The sequence below is a fragment of the Sipha flava genome, unplaced genomic scaffold, assembly GCF_003268045.1.
Source record: "Sipha flava isolate LNK unplaced genomic scaffold, YSA_version1 42_pilon_pilon, whole genome shotgun sequence".
In the NCBI taxonomy this organism is placed as follows: domain Eukaryota; kingdom Metazoa; phylum Arthropoda; class Insecta; order Hemiptera; family Aphididae; genus Sipha; species Sipha flava.
In genome coordinates, this window is record NW_020273159.1 from 1,548,298 (window position 1) to 1,568,576 (window position 20,279).

The 20,279-nt window shown below is 25.9% G+C and overlaps 3 protein-coding genes across 6 annotated transcripts; 1 reads left to right on the forward strand and 2 right to left on the reverse strand.

Moving 5' to 3' along the window:
• Positions 1-131: 131 nt before the first annotated feature.
• LOC112689250 (peptidyl-tRNA hydrolase 2, mitochondrial-like) lies at positions 132-3,511 on the reverse strand. The gene is made up of 3 exons (XM_025562867.1): positions 2,967-3,511; positions 556-831; positions 132-450 (listed from the first exon to the last, which is right to left on the reverse strand). Exons 1-3 carry the CDS (start codon positions 3,213-3,215, stop codon positions 208-210), a joined length of 768 nt encoding a protein of 255 aa, XP_025418652.1. The 5' UTR covers positions 3,216-3,511; the 3' UTR covers positions 132-207.
• A 123-nt stretch (positions 3,512-3,634) lies between these two features.
• Positions 3,635-6,076, forward strand: LOC112689247 (zinc finger protein 512B-like). 4 transcript variants are annotated; one of them, XM_025562862.1, is made up of 4 exons: positions 3,635-3,745; positions 3,918-4,512; positions 5,072-5,700; positions 5,775-6,076. In XM_025562862.1, the coding sequence occupies exons 2-4, from the start codon at positions 3,922-3,924 to the stop codon at positions 6,061-6,063; spliced, it is 1,509 nt and encodes a 502-aa protein (XP_025418647.1). In that variant the 5' UTR covers positions 3,635-3,745; positions 3,918-3,921; the 3' UTR covers positions 6,064-6,076. The 4 variants fall into 4 exon arrangements, with proteins under 4 accessions (XP_025418647.1, XP_025418648.1, XP_025418646.1 ...); XM_025562863.1 differs by having other exon boundaries at positions 3,646-3,754; XM_025562861.1 differs by lacking the exon at positions 3,635-3,745 and adding an exon at positions 3,763-3,850.
• A 1,245-nt stretch (positions 6,077-7,321) lies between these two features.
• LOC112689185 lies at positions 7,322-19,812 on the reverse strand. The gene is made up of 7 exons (XM_025562760.1): positions 19,542-19,812; positions 14,128-14,328; positions 10,467-10,552; positions 10,090-10,237; positions 9,900-10,033; positions 9,636-9,767; positions 7,322-7,984 (listed from the first exon to the last, which is right to left on the reverse strand). Exons 2-7 carry the CDS (start codon positions 14,313-14,315, stop codon positions 7,836-7,838), a joined length of 837 nt encoding a protein of 278 aa, XP_025418545.1. The 5' UTR covers positions 14,316-14,328; positions 19,542-19,812; the 3' UTR covers positions 7,322-7,835.
• Between the last annotated feature and the right edge of the window lie 467 nt (positions 19,813-20,279).

Consider the following 20,279-nt stretch of genomic DNA (forward strand, 5'->3'; position numbering starts at 1 on the left):
ATCTATATATTTTACCTGAATTTTTATACTTATTATGAGCTAAAACAATTAACAGGCCACCATAAACTATTTATTACTTTATAAATTTCCTCAGTTCCAGTATGGAATAACTCAAAGACAAGTTTTATTATTTTTTTTTTTTTTTTAATATTTCAAAAATGTCAAATACAAAAACTGAAGCTATTGGGTAAGAATATTTTTAATTACCTAATATAACTTTAAATTATGTACTTGTGCATTAATAGAAACTTCATTGGCCGGACCAATAGCTAAGACAGTCACTTCATCATTTTCTGTAAACATAGCTGTATGAATATCAAATAACTTGCATTGCTTTTGAATACATGTCAAAGTTTTTAAATCTGGTACTTTCAAAACAATTCTAGCACATTTTGAGGGTAGTCCGCATAATTTACTTTTATTATATGCATTTACTGATAAAACTGCACACTAAAACAATCATAGTTAATTTTATTAAAAATATTAAATAATTAATTTAATACAAAAATAAAACATAAATTTACTTAATTTAATAACAACCAATTAACTATAAACTTGAAGATTTTGAGTAAACAAATCAATCATTTTCTTTTTAACTGGGCCTACAGCCATTACAGTTTTTGACCTTGGTGCAACCTGTGTGCGACCTGCATCTACTACTATATAGTTATTGAATCCATTTTCATTTGCTAACTGTTGATAATTTAACATAGTTTCTTCATCTGCTATCTTGAATATTTCCACTGGCTTGTTGTTTGACTCCCAGGATTTTATTTCAAATGGTTTTGAACTTAAGCCTTTTTCATAACAGTGCACAATTGCATGTGAACACTATACAATAATACATATACCTTACATTGAAGAACAGTTTTAAACAATGATTAATATACTTTTTGTAAACTTTATTTTATGCAACAGTATAACTATACTCTGTTTGCTGAGAGAACACAACTCATTCGCATTTTCACCGCTTTTCAATGGGTTCGCTCTGCCATAACTATAATTTCCCCCACCATGCGATTACTGATATTTGAACACGCTGAAAAGTGGTGGAATGCACAGAAAAAGACGAATTTTGGTAGCCACCCAGTTATGTTCTCTTGGAGAATAAACTATAATTAAGATTTTCATAAGTATTAAAGTTCGAGAAGGTCGTTATTTTTAATTATTAAGCGCAAAGTAAAATCAATATAAAAAAAAGGTTAATTTTTACATTGGTAAATTAAGGATTAATGTTGATCATATGTTAATTTTGTATCTTAATTCAAAAAAATATATTTTAATAAATAAATAAACAAAAATAGTTTAGAAAGAGAAATAAATAAATGTTTAGCCTAGAATATTATTATATTTGTTAAGTATGATCAGTTTAAATTAAAAATTCATGATCAGATATATACAGTCATTCAAATTACAACTGAACATGAAAAAATAAAGGAAAGAATACTTAAATTGAGAAAAATTAGTCGTTTTACATAGAAATAATTTATTGTAACACGAAAAATGATTTAAGATGAGTTCTTATTACACCTAAATACTTTAATAAATATAAATACTTTGGTTATAAATATTTATTATTATTTAAAATGTATAAATAAGAAATTATTTTTAAAATCGGTTTGTATATTTACATAGACGGACATTTGGTTGAATTTTTGGAGGGGCTATAATAATTCAATATAAAATAACCCACAGGGGCTTCACCCCCACACCTCCTTCCCATCTAGAAGTAAAACTTATTACCATTAAAAATATAGATATGTTTAAATTGTATTAAAAAAAACACTAAATAACGTATATTTAAAAATAATTAATATTCGTATTAGCAAAGATATTCAAAATATCATCGCTTTTTATCTTTTTCAATATATAGTATTGAAAGATTGCTGAACCTATCTTGAACCAACAATGTCTTTAGCCAAGTTTTTTTTTTCATTGCACTGAAACTTCTTTCGCAAGTAGCCAAATTATGTAATTGGTATTGTTAATGCTATTGTAAATAGTTTGTTATTTTAAGTATTTTAAAAAAAACGAACAGATAATAATAAGTAAATCATAAAAACAATGAACAAAATTTCTAACAATGTTTCAATTTTTTGAGGGTCTAAGCCCTCCATGATATTCACCTATGTACATTTATAATATTTTTAAAAATTGTTTTTCTTTATTTCGTTGCAAATGTATAAATTTTCGATGATATAGTATATATTATGGTTATTTTCTAAAACATGTTTAACAAAATTTAAATTAGAGCAGTCTTTTTTAATTTTATTACAAAAATGTGTTCTTTGTATCTTATTATAAAATGTATATTTGTCTTGCCTATATAATATTTATTACAATTACATTTAAGTTTATATATACCAGCATTTTTAAAAAAAAGAGGGATATTCGATAAAGTTTAGTTTTATTATTTATGTATTTGATTAAATTATTATTAGTTTTAAAAACAATTTTTACATTGTTAGGATTATGGTTTAGAATTTTAGCAAATTCAGTAAATAAATTATTTTGATACTTCATACAATACTTAACAATATTATTTGGTGAATTGTATTTTTTTATTTTCTTTAAAATATTTATGATTTTTTTAATAATTTAAATTATTCTTATGGGATATACTATGGATAATATTAATTTAATGTTGATAGTTAAGTTTATTTAATGATATGTGTTCAAATCAGTGGTACAATAAAATCAATTTGAAAAACACAAAATACATTTTACTTTTATTATTTTACTAAATAAACATACTGCGCCAAAAACATACATAAATTGTAAATAAGGTTGTAAAAGAACTATATAATAGGTTTAAACATAAGATTAATAAGAAGTCAATATCACTTCTAAAAATTAAATTCTTAAACTAGGTAATTATCGTTCTTCATCTCAAAAAGTATATTTTCAAATAAAATCATAAATAATAAAATGTTAACTATCAAAATGTATTTATAAGTGTATCTTACTTGAGCTGCAATTTTTCCTTTTCCCATTTTTAAATCATGTCGAACCAATAATGCAATTTTAAATTCTTCATTTTCATTTGTCGAGGATTTATATTCACTTCGAATTTCCTCATCAGTTACATCTAGTTTAGTTGTATCACGATTTATATATTTATTTTTAAAAATATAATTTTTGATCACATTAAGAGTAATACCAGTTAATATACCAATAGTTAACCCTTCGTAAAACGTATCATTCATAAAATACATGTCTAATATGTAAAAAATATCGCTAATTTATGTGTACGTATGCGAAATGCAAAAGTATAAATCATTAATAAAAGTTACTAGGTTTTTGAAATTTACAAATGTGTACTTGGTTAATAACAAGATTTGATCACAGAATAGATTAGTTTATGATTATGTTATGCTGTTACTCATTATAGATAGATACTATTTATCACGGACTAATAAGCTAATCCATTATTATATTATATCACGGTCTTCAAAGATTGTTTTTAAGACAATACATTATATTATTTTAGTCCGTGTTATTTATGATGTATCAACTAGTGATAACAAATTCCAGTGGTTCCCAACATTTCTCATAGTACTCTCTCATTTTAATTTTTTTACTAACATAACCTTAAATCATTTAAAATCCATGGATAAATATATGAGATTTTGTTGACTTAATTCTCAATCAAATGTTTTCGTATATAAAACATATTTTGATATCCGTGTATCCCACTGTTGTGCTATTCCCACTTCAGTAATCACCACCAATCTAGTTAAATTATGTATGTTGTGTATGTAAAATTAAAAAACTAACTGTCGTATAGACACATAATTTTAAATTATTAATTGAAAATTTCTTTTTTGACAATTGAATTATTACGCTTTGAGTAATTTTATAAAACAATTGTAATTTTCATTTGTTTGTTAAATACATTTTTTTTTTTTAATTTCTAGCTAAATGTCTAAGGAAGTGACCATTACTATAGCTAACCCCGCAACGCCCGTTCAAGGGCTATTCAGGAAACGAAGCAGTAGACCTGTGCATATAAAGTCATGGAAAATTATGTTGGAAAAAAATGGTTTTGTTCGCTGTCATCTTCAACACTGCCGTTACATTGCTTATTGCATAGACGACATGAGAGAACATTTTAAAACATGCCGTGGAGAAATCGCTGGTAATTTTGTATGCCCCACATGTGGTGGCCAAACTACATCCCAAGATGCACTTGATTACCATAAGAGCAACAATCATAAGGATTCGGATGTATTGTCAATCGTGATAAAGCCTACACTCACTGAACAACAATTGGCGTCATGGTCAACTGATATTAAGACACGTGGGTACACCCAATGCTTTATGCCTGAATGCCATTTTATTAGTTACAAAATACCTGAACTGGAGTTACACTATGAAAAGTGTTTGGGTGAAGATCCTGACACATCATCTAAGTTTTTTTGTCGCCATTGTAAGGGTTATACATCATCACAACAAGCCCTACAGTTTCACCAAAACAATCACCATAAAGATTTATTGTTTCCAATAAAACAGGTACCTATATTTTATTTATATGTTATTATATTCTGAACAAATGTAATCAAGTGAGTTTTATTGATTGTTTTATATGTATACATATATAATAATATAAAAAATTTTTTTGTTAAATTTTCATATGCGACCCACGTAGTTCACTATCCAATATATTTGGCTCACTTGATACTTTGAGTTTGATATTCTTTGTTTTGCAGAACCCCAATTTTGTATACCATATTACTACACAGGTCAAATTGTGATTTTTTTAATAAGAATTTTGAGTATGCATTTTTTAAAACAAAATCTGTTTTCCTATTCTTCATCCTTGAGAATCTTTCAATACATAATATCTGATTATACTGATGTAAAATAATTATACAAAAATGCATACTTATAATTATAGAACTCATAGTGCCCTCCCTATCTCACTATAACTATGTCACTGACTTGTAAAATTTAAACTACGTAATTGTATTGAATATAATTTAAAAAAATTTTACTGTTGAAAATGCATGCTCACCATTACTAAAATATTCAATATAGATACTAATATAAAATGTGTTCTCATTTGGAACAGGAAATTGAAGATGATTTTGATGAAGATAATAAAATTCAATCTTATCCAATGGGTCAGTATGGAAATCCAACATCAAGTACTATAAATGCTGCTAGCAAAATAGTTACATATTCCCAATGGAAAATTCAAGAAGATTTAGCTGACTCAGAATCTATCTGTTCCGAAGTAAATGTTAATAGTCCTACCGATTTTCAGATAAAAACATGGATAATGGGTTTAAAAAACGGTTATGTGCATTGCAATCATAATTCTTGCAAATATATGACATTTGATGTGGATGATATGAATGATCATTTTGCTACGTGCTTCGAACCATATCTAGATGATGAATTTGAATGTTCTATTTGTGGTGGTAGGACTACATCTTCTAATAAACTTAAAACTCATCTTTTACATCATCATGAAGAAGGTTATAAACACTTAACAGAGGAGGAATGTGGTTTTAAATTAGTAGAAACAGAAGATGGTTTAGAATTGCTGCCTGAAAATAAAGAATCTGTCAAACGTAAAAATGAAGAGAATGATGAAGAATATGAAGGAAAACATTCTATGAAACGTAAATCTTATGATATACCATATAATCATTTAACCAAATGGCGAGAAGAATTGCTACGTAACAAATTTATAAGGCAAGTCTAACAATGTTAATGCATCATTAATCATTTATATATTTAATAACATTATCAACTATTTTTTTTTTTAGATGCACTGCTTCAGATTGCAGTTATTTAGCTTTGGATATGTTGGAAATGAAACAACATTCAGATGAGCATGTAGATAGTGTTTATTGGTCGTTTAAAGATCGAGATTTAGAAGATAGAGTAGCTAACTTCTGTGATGCATGTCATGGACATTTCAAAACTGCAAAACATTTAGATGGTCATAAATTAGTTTCGCACAATAGTAGTGATACTTCTAATATTGATAGCTTATTAATAGATAATAATGAAGAAAATATTGAAGATGATGAAGAAATTGAAGAAATTTTTTAGGTATTTAGTTTTGTCAGACTAATATTTATATTTATTTTATATATACATACATTAAATTTGAAAAATGTATAATATGTGTTCAAATTATAATTTAACTTATTTTTGGCCAAGTGTTCAACATTATACCAATTATATTAAATATTATTTATTTATGTATAACAAATGTATTTAGTATATTATCGTTCATTTTAATATAGATTATGTTTTTTCCAAAATGAATATAAATTAGAGCATGTTTTTTAAGAATTAAATTATTTATTGAGTTTTTCTATGAAAAAAAATAGATGAGTAGCATTTCTACTTATTTAAATTGCTGTATAGAACTGTATGCTATAAATAATATTTAAAAATCTCTTTATATTTCGTGAACTGAATTCTTTTATTAAATAATAATATATCACTTTCTTACCTTGAGACTAGATAACTAAACAATTATTTTATGCAATTGTTCTTATCCATTTTCTAAGTGACTATAGTAACTCTCTCATCATCATCTCAACCACATTTACTAATTCTAGAGATAAATGTATCATTTGGAATACAAATTCTAGTATAATATTAGTATATAAAATGATCACGTAAATATTATGATGGTTACTGTTTATATTGAAAACAAAAATAATTTAAAACCTGGTGGGTTTTACATTGTAAGTTTTATTAAACTAATTTAATATTTTAGTAATAATATATTTGCAATTAGATTCACTATTCCAATATATTTTGAAAACTGTAATGGAATAATCCAATATATGCTTTTTTCTTAATTTTGTGCAAATCTTACTTCAAAACTAATGTATTTTGGAAAAAAATAAAGATTTTAATTTTTAATTTTTATAATTTTTTTTTTTTATTATTATTTTATTATTGAAAACATTGAGCATTTTGCTGATTACATTTTATTACATATTAATATATTACAATTATAACACAGAATACATACAAAGTATAAATAATTAATACATTTTATAAAATATTAAATTATACCTATATCCAAGGCCGTATCTAGGAATTTTTTTCGGGAGGGGTCCAAAACGTGTATATTGTAATTTTATTGAATTTAGATTTTAACTTTTGATATTTTTTTTAAAAATAAGACAGAAAAAGATTTAATCTTCTTTTATTAAAATTTATATCAAGTTTTCATATGATATTATGTTATAAAACTAAAAGCAGTCAATGGTTAATTGGAGCTTAAGTCATATTTGTCTGAAAATATTTATGTTGGTATTTAAATAAATAATTATTTTAAACATTCGTAAAATAATGAAGAAATTTTGGGGGGGTCCAAACATCTTGGATCCCCCCAGATACGGCCTTGCCTATAGTCTTATATAATTATGATATAAAAAAAAGGATTGATATAATTGTGATTGATGAAAATGAATAATATATAAATTACAAAAACATTTAAATTTCCATTTAATAATGAATGCGTAACCCTTCATCTGTACACTTATTTTTTGGTACGTCGTCTGTACACTGGTTCATAAATGGACAGACATGTTTTTAATACTAAAAACCCTTAGGAAAAATCTGAAATAATTTACATTTACTAATTGAGGGTTGCTCTTTAAGATCCTGAAGTTTGTTTTACGATTCCTTAATAATTACATTTTTTATAATATTGTAAAAATGACGATATTTCAAAAAATTGCATTTTCGAAATTTCAGTTGTGCCATAAAAGACCCCTAGTGTACAGACGAAGGATTAATAACCATATACTTACATAATAAAGACAAAAATAATAATAATATACGAACTTGCAGATAATTTAAGGAAGAATTAAATTAAAATCAAAATTATTAAAAGCATCATTCCAAATTTTTGTAAAAGCTGATGCCACAAGGTCATTAATAAGTGGTTTCACCACTGGTAAACCAACTCTCCATGAGGCGTTTATTATTCGATCCAAAACGTTTTCTGTTAAAAACAAAAATTTTATTATTTATAAATTATTATAACATTTCAATTACTTAGAATAATTCACTTAGAATGTGATTTAAAACCATAATTTGTGCTATTGATTTTAAAAATGTTGACTATGTTTTTTTAAACATATACTTTGCGAAAACATTTTGATCATAAAAAATTACTCATTTTCATAGTTATACACAAAATAACGTACCATGGGATCACAAGAAATACCGCCTTAGAGATACAGCCTTACCTTATGATAATAAGTGGTTTTAAAACATTAAAAATATATTAAAGATCTTATTAAAGTGATTCGTTGAAAGTTGAGATATATCTTTCAATATGACGTATCAGAGCATATTTTAAAATACAAAGTACGTGGCACTAGTGCCCCCCCCCCCCCGGTCAAAGACGCAATAAGGTTTTTAGTACCCCTGAGTTTAAATGTAGGACTCCTATTTTTTTCAGATCTATATAATCTATATTAATTACAGTTAAATACCATTTTATTTTATTTTCAACAATTTCAGCACCTCCAATATTTAGGCTCTAATTGCGCCCATGACCCCAGTGATAATCGAATACTACCTATAGTGATGGGTGATTAATTAACCAATACATTTTCATAACTACCGCAATGACAGGATTTGATTTTCTCTGTATGTTCCTCTGGTAGACAATTTAATTGAAGTTCCACCTATTGAAAATTACTTAAACTATGTTCTGTGATGTATGTTAGATATAGTTCACCAACTTATTTAAACTAATTTGTTCAATAAGTGCAAAATATAATGGGTATCCTTAAGATATTTCTTAAAATTAATATGTTTGTTATATTATTATTAAAGACCGGATATAATTGCGTTAAAAATATCTAAAAATTGCAATGAAAACTACATTAAAATTACATAGTAAAATCATATCAAATATATAATCATTATTTACGTATTTAAATAATATTATGAATATTAATATTACATTTACAAAATATATAATTTTTCGGAATTAAAATTTATAATTATATACATCTCTAAATTGTGTTCTTAAAAATTGTACTGTATATTACTTAAAGTATGTTTATATAATGAAAAAGTATGTTCAACGCCTACACTTTTTATCGGTGCATATTAAAAATAATTTAAAAAACTTGGTGTTATATCTAAATTAAAATTTTAATTTCTTACCATAACCTCTGAGTAAGTTTTAATAGTTTTATATCCTTCATTTTTTCACATATTTTAATTTATCGTTATTAATTTAATTATTAAAGCAATTATGATCTTATGAACTAAAATGCTAGAATGGTATTATTGCTGGTGATCTATTGCAATATATCCTATAATTGAAGATAAAACTGTATGTAGATGATATATTATTATGTTTAAATTATACAATAACTTTTTGCCGGGTGCATTTTGAACTTAATCTAAATATCTAATAAACGCAAGTTAACATCCATCATACGAAATAAATCCTCCTCTGTAGATATCCATATAATGTTAAAAATGTACTGGATATAAAATGGATATTTGGGATATCTAATGAATATGTTGTATTATATAAGTTAGCTAAAACTATTTTTAGATTCTAGGTTTCTAAATCTGTAGAATCTGGTTATAAAAAAAAAAGAAAATATTAGATATTAATTTTTACTCACCAACTATGACTCTTCCTCGCAAAAGATTGCCAATGTGTAAAGACATATTTCCAATTTCCTGGAGCTGTACGGCTACTTTAATTTGATTTGTGTTTTTTGGTTTGCTCATGGTCATTGTTTGTACATAATCATCTAAACAAATATTTTTAGAGACAAAAAAATTATTGTTATTTGAATCTATAAATACTCATTTATTTTAAAATATTTATCAAGGATCCGTTACGAAATATCACGATTTAACAATTGAAAATTTAAAATTCTTACACAAAGTCAAATTGAATTGGCCTACTGTTGTGACTCCAGGTCGCAGTATAGTATTCTCTGTTTCGTAGTAACCTTCTAAATATTTTTCAGGAAAATAATGCGTGAGTTTAATTGTATTCGTATTGAAGTTTGTCCTGGAAATAAAAATTATGTAAATAGCAATACATTTTAACCAGCCAATGGTGCTTACTTGACTTTTTTTATTTCCGATTGTCTCCACCCGCTCTCAGTAACATTGTATAATGTTAACTTATATCCAAATAAACCAGCTCCTCTACTCTGCTTCACTTCACTGGCAAAAAATGGATCGAAGGGAGGAATTCCAAGTTCTGGTACACCTGTGTAGAATATAATTTAAAATGTTATCATTTTATTTATTTATATGTGTACATATTAAATTTATATAGGTTGCAATGTTTAATTGAATTTCAGTTTTGCTCTTCATGATATTCAAGCATACTTTTTGATATACTATTATGTATCAAAATCACTAACCTACCCTTAGTTGATTCACCTTTTAATGCGAGGACCATTATGTTATGCGTATAAATTTTATGAATAAAATACCTGTTGTAAAATATGGTCTGACACTGTTGATTGCATTTTTTATGCAGTCGTCGAATTCATTTGTATGTGTTTTGCATTGAGAAAAAATATTTACCTATATGAACATAAAAGCACACGATTTCAATTAAGTTTATTATGCATTAACCATGTTGCAATAATTACATTTTTTTAATTATTAGATAATATCGACCAACAAAAAGAATAATATATTTACATTTTACCAGATATGTATTTTTTAAAATGTCAGATTTATTGTTATACTACTTAAATAAGTACCTACTGTTTATTTTTGAATACTTTTACAGAAAGTAATAACATTATAACTAAAAATGTTTCTAAGTTAAAACAATTATATTTTTACGGTTTCAGAAGAATATCTTGCAGAATAAGGTACCTAGGTAACCTACCCTGAATACCGTAAAATTATGAAATTATTAGTAAGAATGTATAGGTGATATAGTTTTTAGCAAGATAAATAGATTCGAAAATATAGTAAATTTTATGTTAAAAGCATTTTTAACTATGACTACTGATTTTTTATTTATACTATAAAATTAATGCTGCATAAGAATTTGGTTATGGATCAGAAATTAAAATTATCCAGGGCTCTACAATTTGAATATTTAAATATAGTTAATCGTTGTTTTCAAATGTATAATAATTATTAAAATACAACTCCTTATTACACCATAATGTTGAATAACGATTGTTTATTACAGGAATGGGTAACTGGCGGGCCACATACTTTTTTTATCTGGCCCTGGCTACATTTCCAAATCATTTCATAACATTTTAGCGTTTATCAATATTTAATTTTATCACGTTGATCTTAAAATGAAGATAAATTTTTCTCTAGTATTGAACTCCAGTTAAATCACTTTATAGTATATATATATATATATATATAATATATATTCATATCAGCATAGTAAACATAGCTAAAGGAATTAGGCACTTATTTTATTATGTTGGTTCAGTCGTAAAATGTAATATTTAAAATAAATGGTAATTGTTAATTTTAATGACCTTTTTTTCATTTTTGCTTTCTTTACTATAGCCAATCAGATTTAAAAATTATAAATATTGGCTGTAGTTATTTTGAATTGCCAATCCCTGGTCTTTTGAAACGTTTACGTGTTTACTGCTGTTGCATTTCATCTATTAATTTTAATTTGTACCTATTCTTTTAAACTTATAACTGTCATTTACAGTCGTATGATCAGGGCCGGATATAAGCAAAAATAGTGCACTAGGCAAAATCAAATTTTGCCACCTCTAAAAAAAAAAAAATTGAGCTCTTATTTTAACTTAGCCCCTCCCCCTACTTTTTATGTGATATATCTACTTAAAAAAATTTTTAATTTTTTATTTTATGGATAAAATTATATGTAAAAAGACTTAAAATGATTTATATTACTATTACTTAAAACCCATCATTACTGCGACTGTCGGATATGTGGATATTTATATTTTTTGAATAATTGAAAACGCCCATCGTAGGCCGTAATATAAATTAATACAATAACTTTAGACAATATTAATTTATTATATAGGTAAGTGGTTTTCACGAATGAATTCATTTAAATATTTTTCTTATAAAATACCAATAGAACTAAAAAAATGTTCGGTTCAATTTTGAAAATGCCGCCCTTACTAAAGTGCCGCTCTAGGCAGGTGCCTAGTTCGCCTATACCTTGAGCCAGGCCTGCGTATGATCATGTGAAAATTGTTTTCTAGCTTTGATTTTTTAATCGAATATTAAATAATTATTAATTTTTAGGTTGTCATTATATGTGTAAATACCTATTAAGTATAATTTAATATACAAACATATATACATATATACATACGTATGAATATAATATGATAAATGTCAATGTAAAGTTGTGACAAAACTATACTTTTTTTTCTATAATCATGCAATAACCAGTTTATTACAATATTTAAAATGTGTTAACAAGTAAAAATAGTAAATGCGCACTGCAGTTGTAGAAGGAGAGTATAACTGCAGTATAGTTACCAGTAAGATTATGCCTGCGGTTAATAGTTGCATCTAAACTTTTGTATTAGGTACATTATCGTGTAAAATTAATTTTTATTTCTAAATTATGACATAACAAGTTGGAAAAAAATAACAGATATTGATACTTGTCCATCTAGTTTACAAATATACATATTCTAGATCGTTCAGTGAAAGTAAACAGGTTTTTTTAATAAAGTAAATGCCTATACAAAAATATTGGTCAATAAAATAACATTAATTATATATCTATATAAAATATATATATAGTACTTGACTTGCGGGCGGAGGTGAGGGAACTAAGTACCCCAACTACATTATCAGATACTCTAGCGTAAATAATTTATACTTATAATACTTATTTATTATATACTTTTATTTTAAATTATATAATTTAGTAATATTTGTGTATTATTTAGAGTTGTTCAGAGAACAACACTATGAGACAATACTCTTTGTTCTCCAAGAAAAAATTATTCTTCAGTTCACAAAAATGGTACATTTAACAAATTTAAAATTTAGTCCACAGTATTTATTAAAACATATTATTAAAAAACAAAATTTATTCAAATACTCTACAATACTCATAAAAAATATTTTGGTATGTGTTTTACAGAGTATGTTCGATATAGATTCGACAATGACTGAATTTCTTATGCTCTTATGCGTTATCACCAGTGGCGCACCCAGGATTTTTTTTTTTTTTTTTTGGGTGGGGGGTGTCAAGGTAAAAATATAACACATTTTACAATTAACAAACTTATGCAAATCCTTAATATATTTTGACTTAAATAATAGCATTGATAATAGAATAGACTATTCTATAATCAATGATACTAGGTATTCAATACTAACTTTTCATATTTCAAATTGTAAAATTTGTAAATTTTAACCTAGACATTGGAGAAAATTTCGTGAGGGGGTTACAACCCCTTAACTCCCCCCCCCCTGCGTGCGCCACTGGTTATCACTTATTTGCAATCGGTTTTATATATTATTATTTATTTTAACAAAAATATAGGTTTTATAATAGTCGTCTTTTCAAGATCAGAAACTTATTTAGTTACTTGTCTGTAGAGCGTATACCTACCAAATAAGCACCATTTCTATTTGTCGTTGGCTAAAATATAATATTTGATTGAACCGTTACCAACTTAATTTTAAATTTATCTATATTAGTCTGGGCTAAACGGGATTTTTATAACAACAACATTTGGGCGAAACGGGTCCCGTTCGACGATAGAGAGGTTAATTAGTATAACTTATTTATTTAATAAAACTTTTCGTAATAAGGAAGTATTGTTAGACACTTAATTAAGTCGTGGGGTTGTGGTGTTAAATAATTTCATAGGTAGGTATGTCCAACCTGAATTTTTTGGTTTCAACGTTACAGTTCATTGTTACAAATTGCATGTCTATAATATTATTCTGAATTACGAGTTATATTAATTTTTAATTTTTAAAATATTTAGTATTACAAAATGAACAGTCTTATACGGTGTTCTAGGTTCCATGTGAAAGTTTTAGAGCACTGAAATCAAAAATCAAAAACTATTCGTAGATATTAAACTAATAAACTATACCAATAAATTCTATCTTCGCTCGGAACAGTAAATGTATCTAAAATATATGTGATGTAGGTATTTACGAAATTTCGTGACACTTCCTCCATTAGCCGTGACAGGGCCACTTACTGAATTAGTATCTGGCGATTGAGCTAAAGCTACGGCGGATAACACCAATAAAATTGTGAATTTGATGGTCAGACATCTTCGCACTTCGGACATAGGCATTTTATACTCGATTGACACCCGTATGCAGATACTCATTTATTCTACATAACTAACAAATAAATAGATAAATTATTCGTTAGACAAAATTATACATTTTGAGAACACATTACATCATACTATATTGGTTGATATTATGTATATTTAAATTAATGTAATACTAAAAAATATTGGTTCATCAAGTACAATATTGTTTATTACGTACAAAATCAATATTTTGAATTATAGGAACATTTTAGAAGGCCACTTTGGAACCGAACGGCAGAATTTGTGATGGTAAGTTCTTTTATGCGACGATCTTAACCTTTGATTTGTGTTTTATTTGACATTAGAGTTTTTTGGATATTTTATTTTACGTTTGTATTTTGAATTATTTTATTTTATTATTTGTTAAATTGGTAACAATATAAAACATATATATTTATAGGAAAGTACTATAACACAATTTTTACTTTTTTAGAACACTTTGTCCTTAGATAATGAAACTATTATGACTACCACACGTGATGAGATCAATGGGAATCGTTAATTTTGGTCATCCATAGAAAACATTCATTTGTTTTTCACATATCTTAATACCGAACCTCAACCTAAATTATACTAACATATTATGTATGCATCAATAACAAAAATATAAAAATGACCACGCAGTGCGGGTATTATAATAAATAGATACTCACGCATTAAGAAAATCACTTGTTTTTGTGATTCTCATCGTTTAAAATTATAATCTTAACGTTCCTATATAGGTGATAAAATTGTGATTGTATTAAAAAAACGTACGTATAGTAATAAATGGTAAATGATAAACAAAATGAATTAGACAGACTCTCATTGGTAAATTCTATTTGGATCATGGGTACTTCGAAACTGTGTAGAAGAACTTCTATCCTTTCTAACCTTCAATATCTCATGTAGATATTACTTCCCGTCGAGCGTCAACTGTATACAATATCTGATATTATAAATACAATAAAACAATAAATCTATAGTTCATTGCCAATTTGCTAATTGCTTTATACAATTCAGTAGGTGTCATATGCACTGATATTTTCAAAAAGAAAAAAGAAATAATAATTATCATCATAAATTCATATTTTGATTAAATACGCATCCATTAAGTAGGTATATTACTTATTCATAGATAGCATTTTTATTGATGTTTTTAATTCATTCGATTTCAAGTCTAACAAAAGTATTTTCCGTAGATAAAAAATGTTCAGTGAAAAAGAAAACTGTTAATACATATTTTACATCTATTAAAATAAAATATTAAATCAAATGTTATAACTTTGTATATATATTTTTTGTTATTTCTTTATTTATGTTTTTGTTTAATTTTTTGTTTTTTAATTTTTAATTCACGTTCCTATACATTACGAAAAGTTATGAATATCAATCGTTTAATAATGAGTTTAAGTATTTCATCGAACTATTATTACTTATTATAGCATATATTTTTTTTAAATAATAATAATAAATTATACTACTTTATTACTCATGAATTCAAAACATCTACAGAAATCATACCTTATTTATGAACATGAATATTAATATTGTGGAAAAGGAGACAAAATATTACTGAACGAACTATCGTAATATTGCACTTTAATAAATTTGCAATTGATTAATGTCTCAAATAAAACTAATATGACTTTTTAAATTTTTTTCGTGCAAATTATAACGATTTTCACTTTGATTTTTTTGGTTGTACTTTTGTGGACATCATGAAATAATTATTTAAAATAGTCAAGACAATTGATAATAATTATATAGAATAATTCATTATAGTAATCAAAAAAATATTTTCCAATTCGATAATATATTGTCTTTTTTAAGATATTTTTACATTTCCCAGAATAATTTATAATATTTTAAGAATATCATAAATAACTAACTACCTACTCTCTTTTGTGTTGTTATTTATTTTTTAAAAATTTTAATAATTTTCTCAATAGGATAAAATTCTTAATCCTATAATTGTTAATATAATCATTCCCTACATACAGTTGATTTTAACGTTTTTTCGCAGTTTCATCGAGTATAAGACTGTAAATTTAATCTCTTGTTTGATGAGATCTCATTAAAGAGTACAAAATGAATCTTAAATAATTGATAACGAGACTTAATTACCTACTTATTTTAGTACAAAAGTATGGAATCATTAATTTACTAGCGGACTAAGTAAGAATGGTAGATGAGTAAATGTGAAACATTTACTTTAATATTGATACACCTGGAACACCAAGAGATTCGATTAGTTCTTTAACAAACAATAATAAATTTTAAAACGGAGCTGCAGACCACACATATATATATAACAGTAAACCATATGCAAGGAATTTTTATTTTTAATATTTCCGATTATTAAATGTTACGTTACTTTGTTGAAGTGATGAATAAAAATTTATGTTAAATGTCACACGCCCGAACTACAGTATACATATATAACAGGTATTAATAATAATGCTATAGTATTGCATCATAATTTTTTAAACATGTTTTTCCTTTCGTTCAGAATCCATGACTTAAGTGTTTAAATACTTAAGGCTTTGAACTTGAAATTATTTTACGTAAGAAGCTTATAATCTGTACTAATTTTTACATTACTAAATACATATGTATAATAAACTTGTATTTGGATATTTCAAAACTTTGAAATGCATCGTAATATATTAACATAGCATATTAAAATTATATTGAACCTAATTTGCGATTCTGTAAGTTACTCATGTTCACATAATATAGAAAGTATATTTTATGTAATTGAAAACCTATCTTCATACATCGATTAAAGTTATTTTAATTAAGGCATTACATATCAATAATCAATATAGTAGGTATTCATTAATACTGAAATTGTTGGAAAAAATTTCCAATATTTTTGGAAAAATTAAGGAAATCATATTAACACTAAATTCCAAACAGCCGTCATTTATTTTTTATCAAACTAAAAGGAAATCAAAAAGTCTAAAGGAAATTTTTCTTATGAATTATCAATTGATGAAATTTTTTATTCAAAATATAAACTAAATTTTACTTATATAACCAAAGCTAAATATCCAAATAGTAAACTAAACGTTTTACATGTTTACCAATTTTATCATAGTAAAACGTATCAACAATAACAATTCGCAATAAGATTTTAAATAAATTGTTGATAAATTATATATGTAAAAAAAAATATAATTCTATATTTATATTTATACTTATTCTATCTTATATTAAAAATTTAATTATAATGATGTAGTTATAATAATTAGTCTATATATTAAAATTAATCAATTTTTATAAATTTTAATATTTATTTTTGTGACATCACTATGTCAATAATGAATGTTTTAAATAAAGAATATCATTTATGACCATTGAAATTAACCAATTACAGACTGATACATAACTTATATGTACTATGATACTTGAAAAGTCTCAACTAATCTTTTGATATAACCCTTACCTTAATCGCACGGTTTTCGAGTATACCCTGATGATACGAATAGATCGTGTCCATGTATTTATAAACAAGTATAGATATTGATTAAATGTACGAGTATAACAGTTTTAAGGGGATTTTTTCCTTTGACTTATCGATTGATCATAATTCTTAAAAAGATATTCGTTTTGTATCTTTGATAAGGCGCTCGGACTGGATTTTATTTTCAGCATTATCCAAACATTTATAAATGTATGTATAATTCCTTTTAAATAAGATATTAAAATCTTTTTGAAAAAAAATTAATTTTATTTAATTAATTTAAAATATTTAGTTATATATTGCAATAATATTTAATCCAGGGTCGTATTTATTGGATGGAGGGGGGGCGAGGAGGCCCGGGCCCCTTCCGAAATGAAAAACACCATTGTTAAAGATTGTTAATTTTAACATGTATATGTCTTAATGCTGGGGGTTTCCGAAAATTTGTCGCGACACTAAAGAATGTTGTTTATGCGATTATTTAAAACTTTATATTTATAAAATATGTTTATTCTGTTAAGAAAATATGTGGTGAATTTTGAGTGACTCAAATAAAAAATTTGTTTGTTACAATGTAGTTTTTATACTTTTAAAAAATAATAAATCATTAAAAAAATTAAGTTTCTTATTTCTCTGATGATGTAATGACAGTCGAGAAGTCTTATAGTGTTAAAATATTTTTTTTTTTGTAATAGTGTGCTTCCTCCTTCCCTTCCACCCAAAAATCAAATACATAATCGCCCTCTCCGAAATGAAAACCTATATACGCCACTGATTCAATCCACCGTAGCCCCTAACCGACATTACCGGAGACAATGTGAAAATAGCAGAATAAATAATTAAAATATCAACTAAGAATCTAACAACTGATATTGATAACCAAAAACCAAAATACCTCTAACAGAATCTTAAAATTAAGTTTAATAATTAGTATTCGGTGACTTCATGAAAATTATTATTATAGGCTATAGTAATATTAAAGCATATGACACATTGACACTTTATTGTATGTATTATAAAGTTTAAAAACAAAATATTTTAAAATATTAGGTTAAAAGTCATAAAAGATTAATTATACCGATAAGACTTAATAAATTGTTTAAAGTTACAATTGAATAATTTTAAAACTAGGTAGATAGTAGGTATAATCATTTCTAAATGCTTTTACTTAATATAGGCTACTGCAATCAGTTTATATTAATTACACCATATAGTAGTTTTACTGTTTTATAAGTACTGTTAGGTATACAGTATTATTATATGATATAACATGTGGTTATCCTTTCACTGCTTAAATATTTTAAAAACATAAAATAATTATTTAATCCACATACAAAAATTTTCTTAAATTTAACAAATATTCCAGGAACTAAAAGTATTATACGACTAAAGAAATTGTATTTTAGCACACTAAACTTTAATTTGATAACAACATGCATTAATGAGAGGTTATACATTTTTTGAATTTAAAAGATCGTTATGAACTTAATTATTAGTTTATTATTGTTAAGATTATCATTCACATTTTACTTTGACGTAATATCTGCATATTTTTTAGACCACATTTAATTTGTCAATAGTGTTTTAAACAAACAAATTGATTTAACAAATATAGACACAATGAAATAAATAGGTCAAGTCTGCGAGAAGAACTTCCTTAGATCAATTAAAAAATAAAATAAATTATTAAAGAAAATATCATGTTTATAAAGTTCTTTAAAACCGAATTGTATTTATAAGAAAATAGCATAAGAACCTAATCGTAGTGAGTTTATATAATTTTAACTTACCCCAATTTAGTACTCTGAGGTCTCTAAATATTACGCGAGTGTCATCTACTGTGATACATGCGTTGTTGTCAAACGGTTAACGTACAGGTAGTATAATAGTTATGTTCTGTAAGGAACATGCAGTCGCCACGCTGTGCTAGTCGGATATTATTTGATTTTTCTCTGAATTCGTCAGTTAAACAAAACAAACACACTGCACTAACTGTACCACGGTGTAACAGAACAACTGGGATCAGTGAAAGGGAATGTATTACGACGAAATGCCGACAGTCACCGCCGTAATTACAACAAGTGGTTTGGTAAGCATCATCTCAGTAACGTACGAACGGGAGGAGTCAGGAGTCAGTGTACATATGACTTAATAGCGCTTTCCATTACATATGTACAAAAATTACAATAACATTTCGCCTTTCGGTCAACATGACCATTATAATCGCACAACAATTTAGTATTGATCGAAACGCGGAAAATAAACGGGTTTTTTTTATTCCATATAAAACTGGATACAATCGTACCGCACACCATAAACCGGCTATGAAAAAGTTGCTAATTTTTAATATTTTTCGACATTTGAATCGAAAATACATTTTGGAACGTTTTATTTATAATTATTCTACGTAGTCGACTAATATTTATAAAAGTGATGTAGGTACCGTCATACATAGAGAAAAACCAAATGCGTCGTATTTTTTTTAAATTTAGATATATCTGTTGACAGTTACTACAGTTAATTGTATG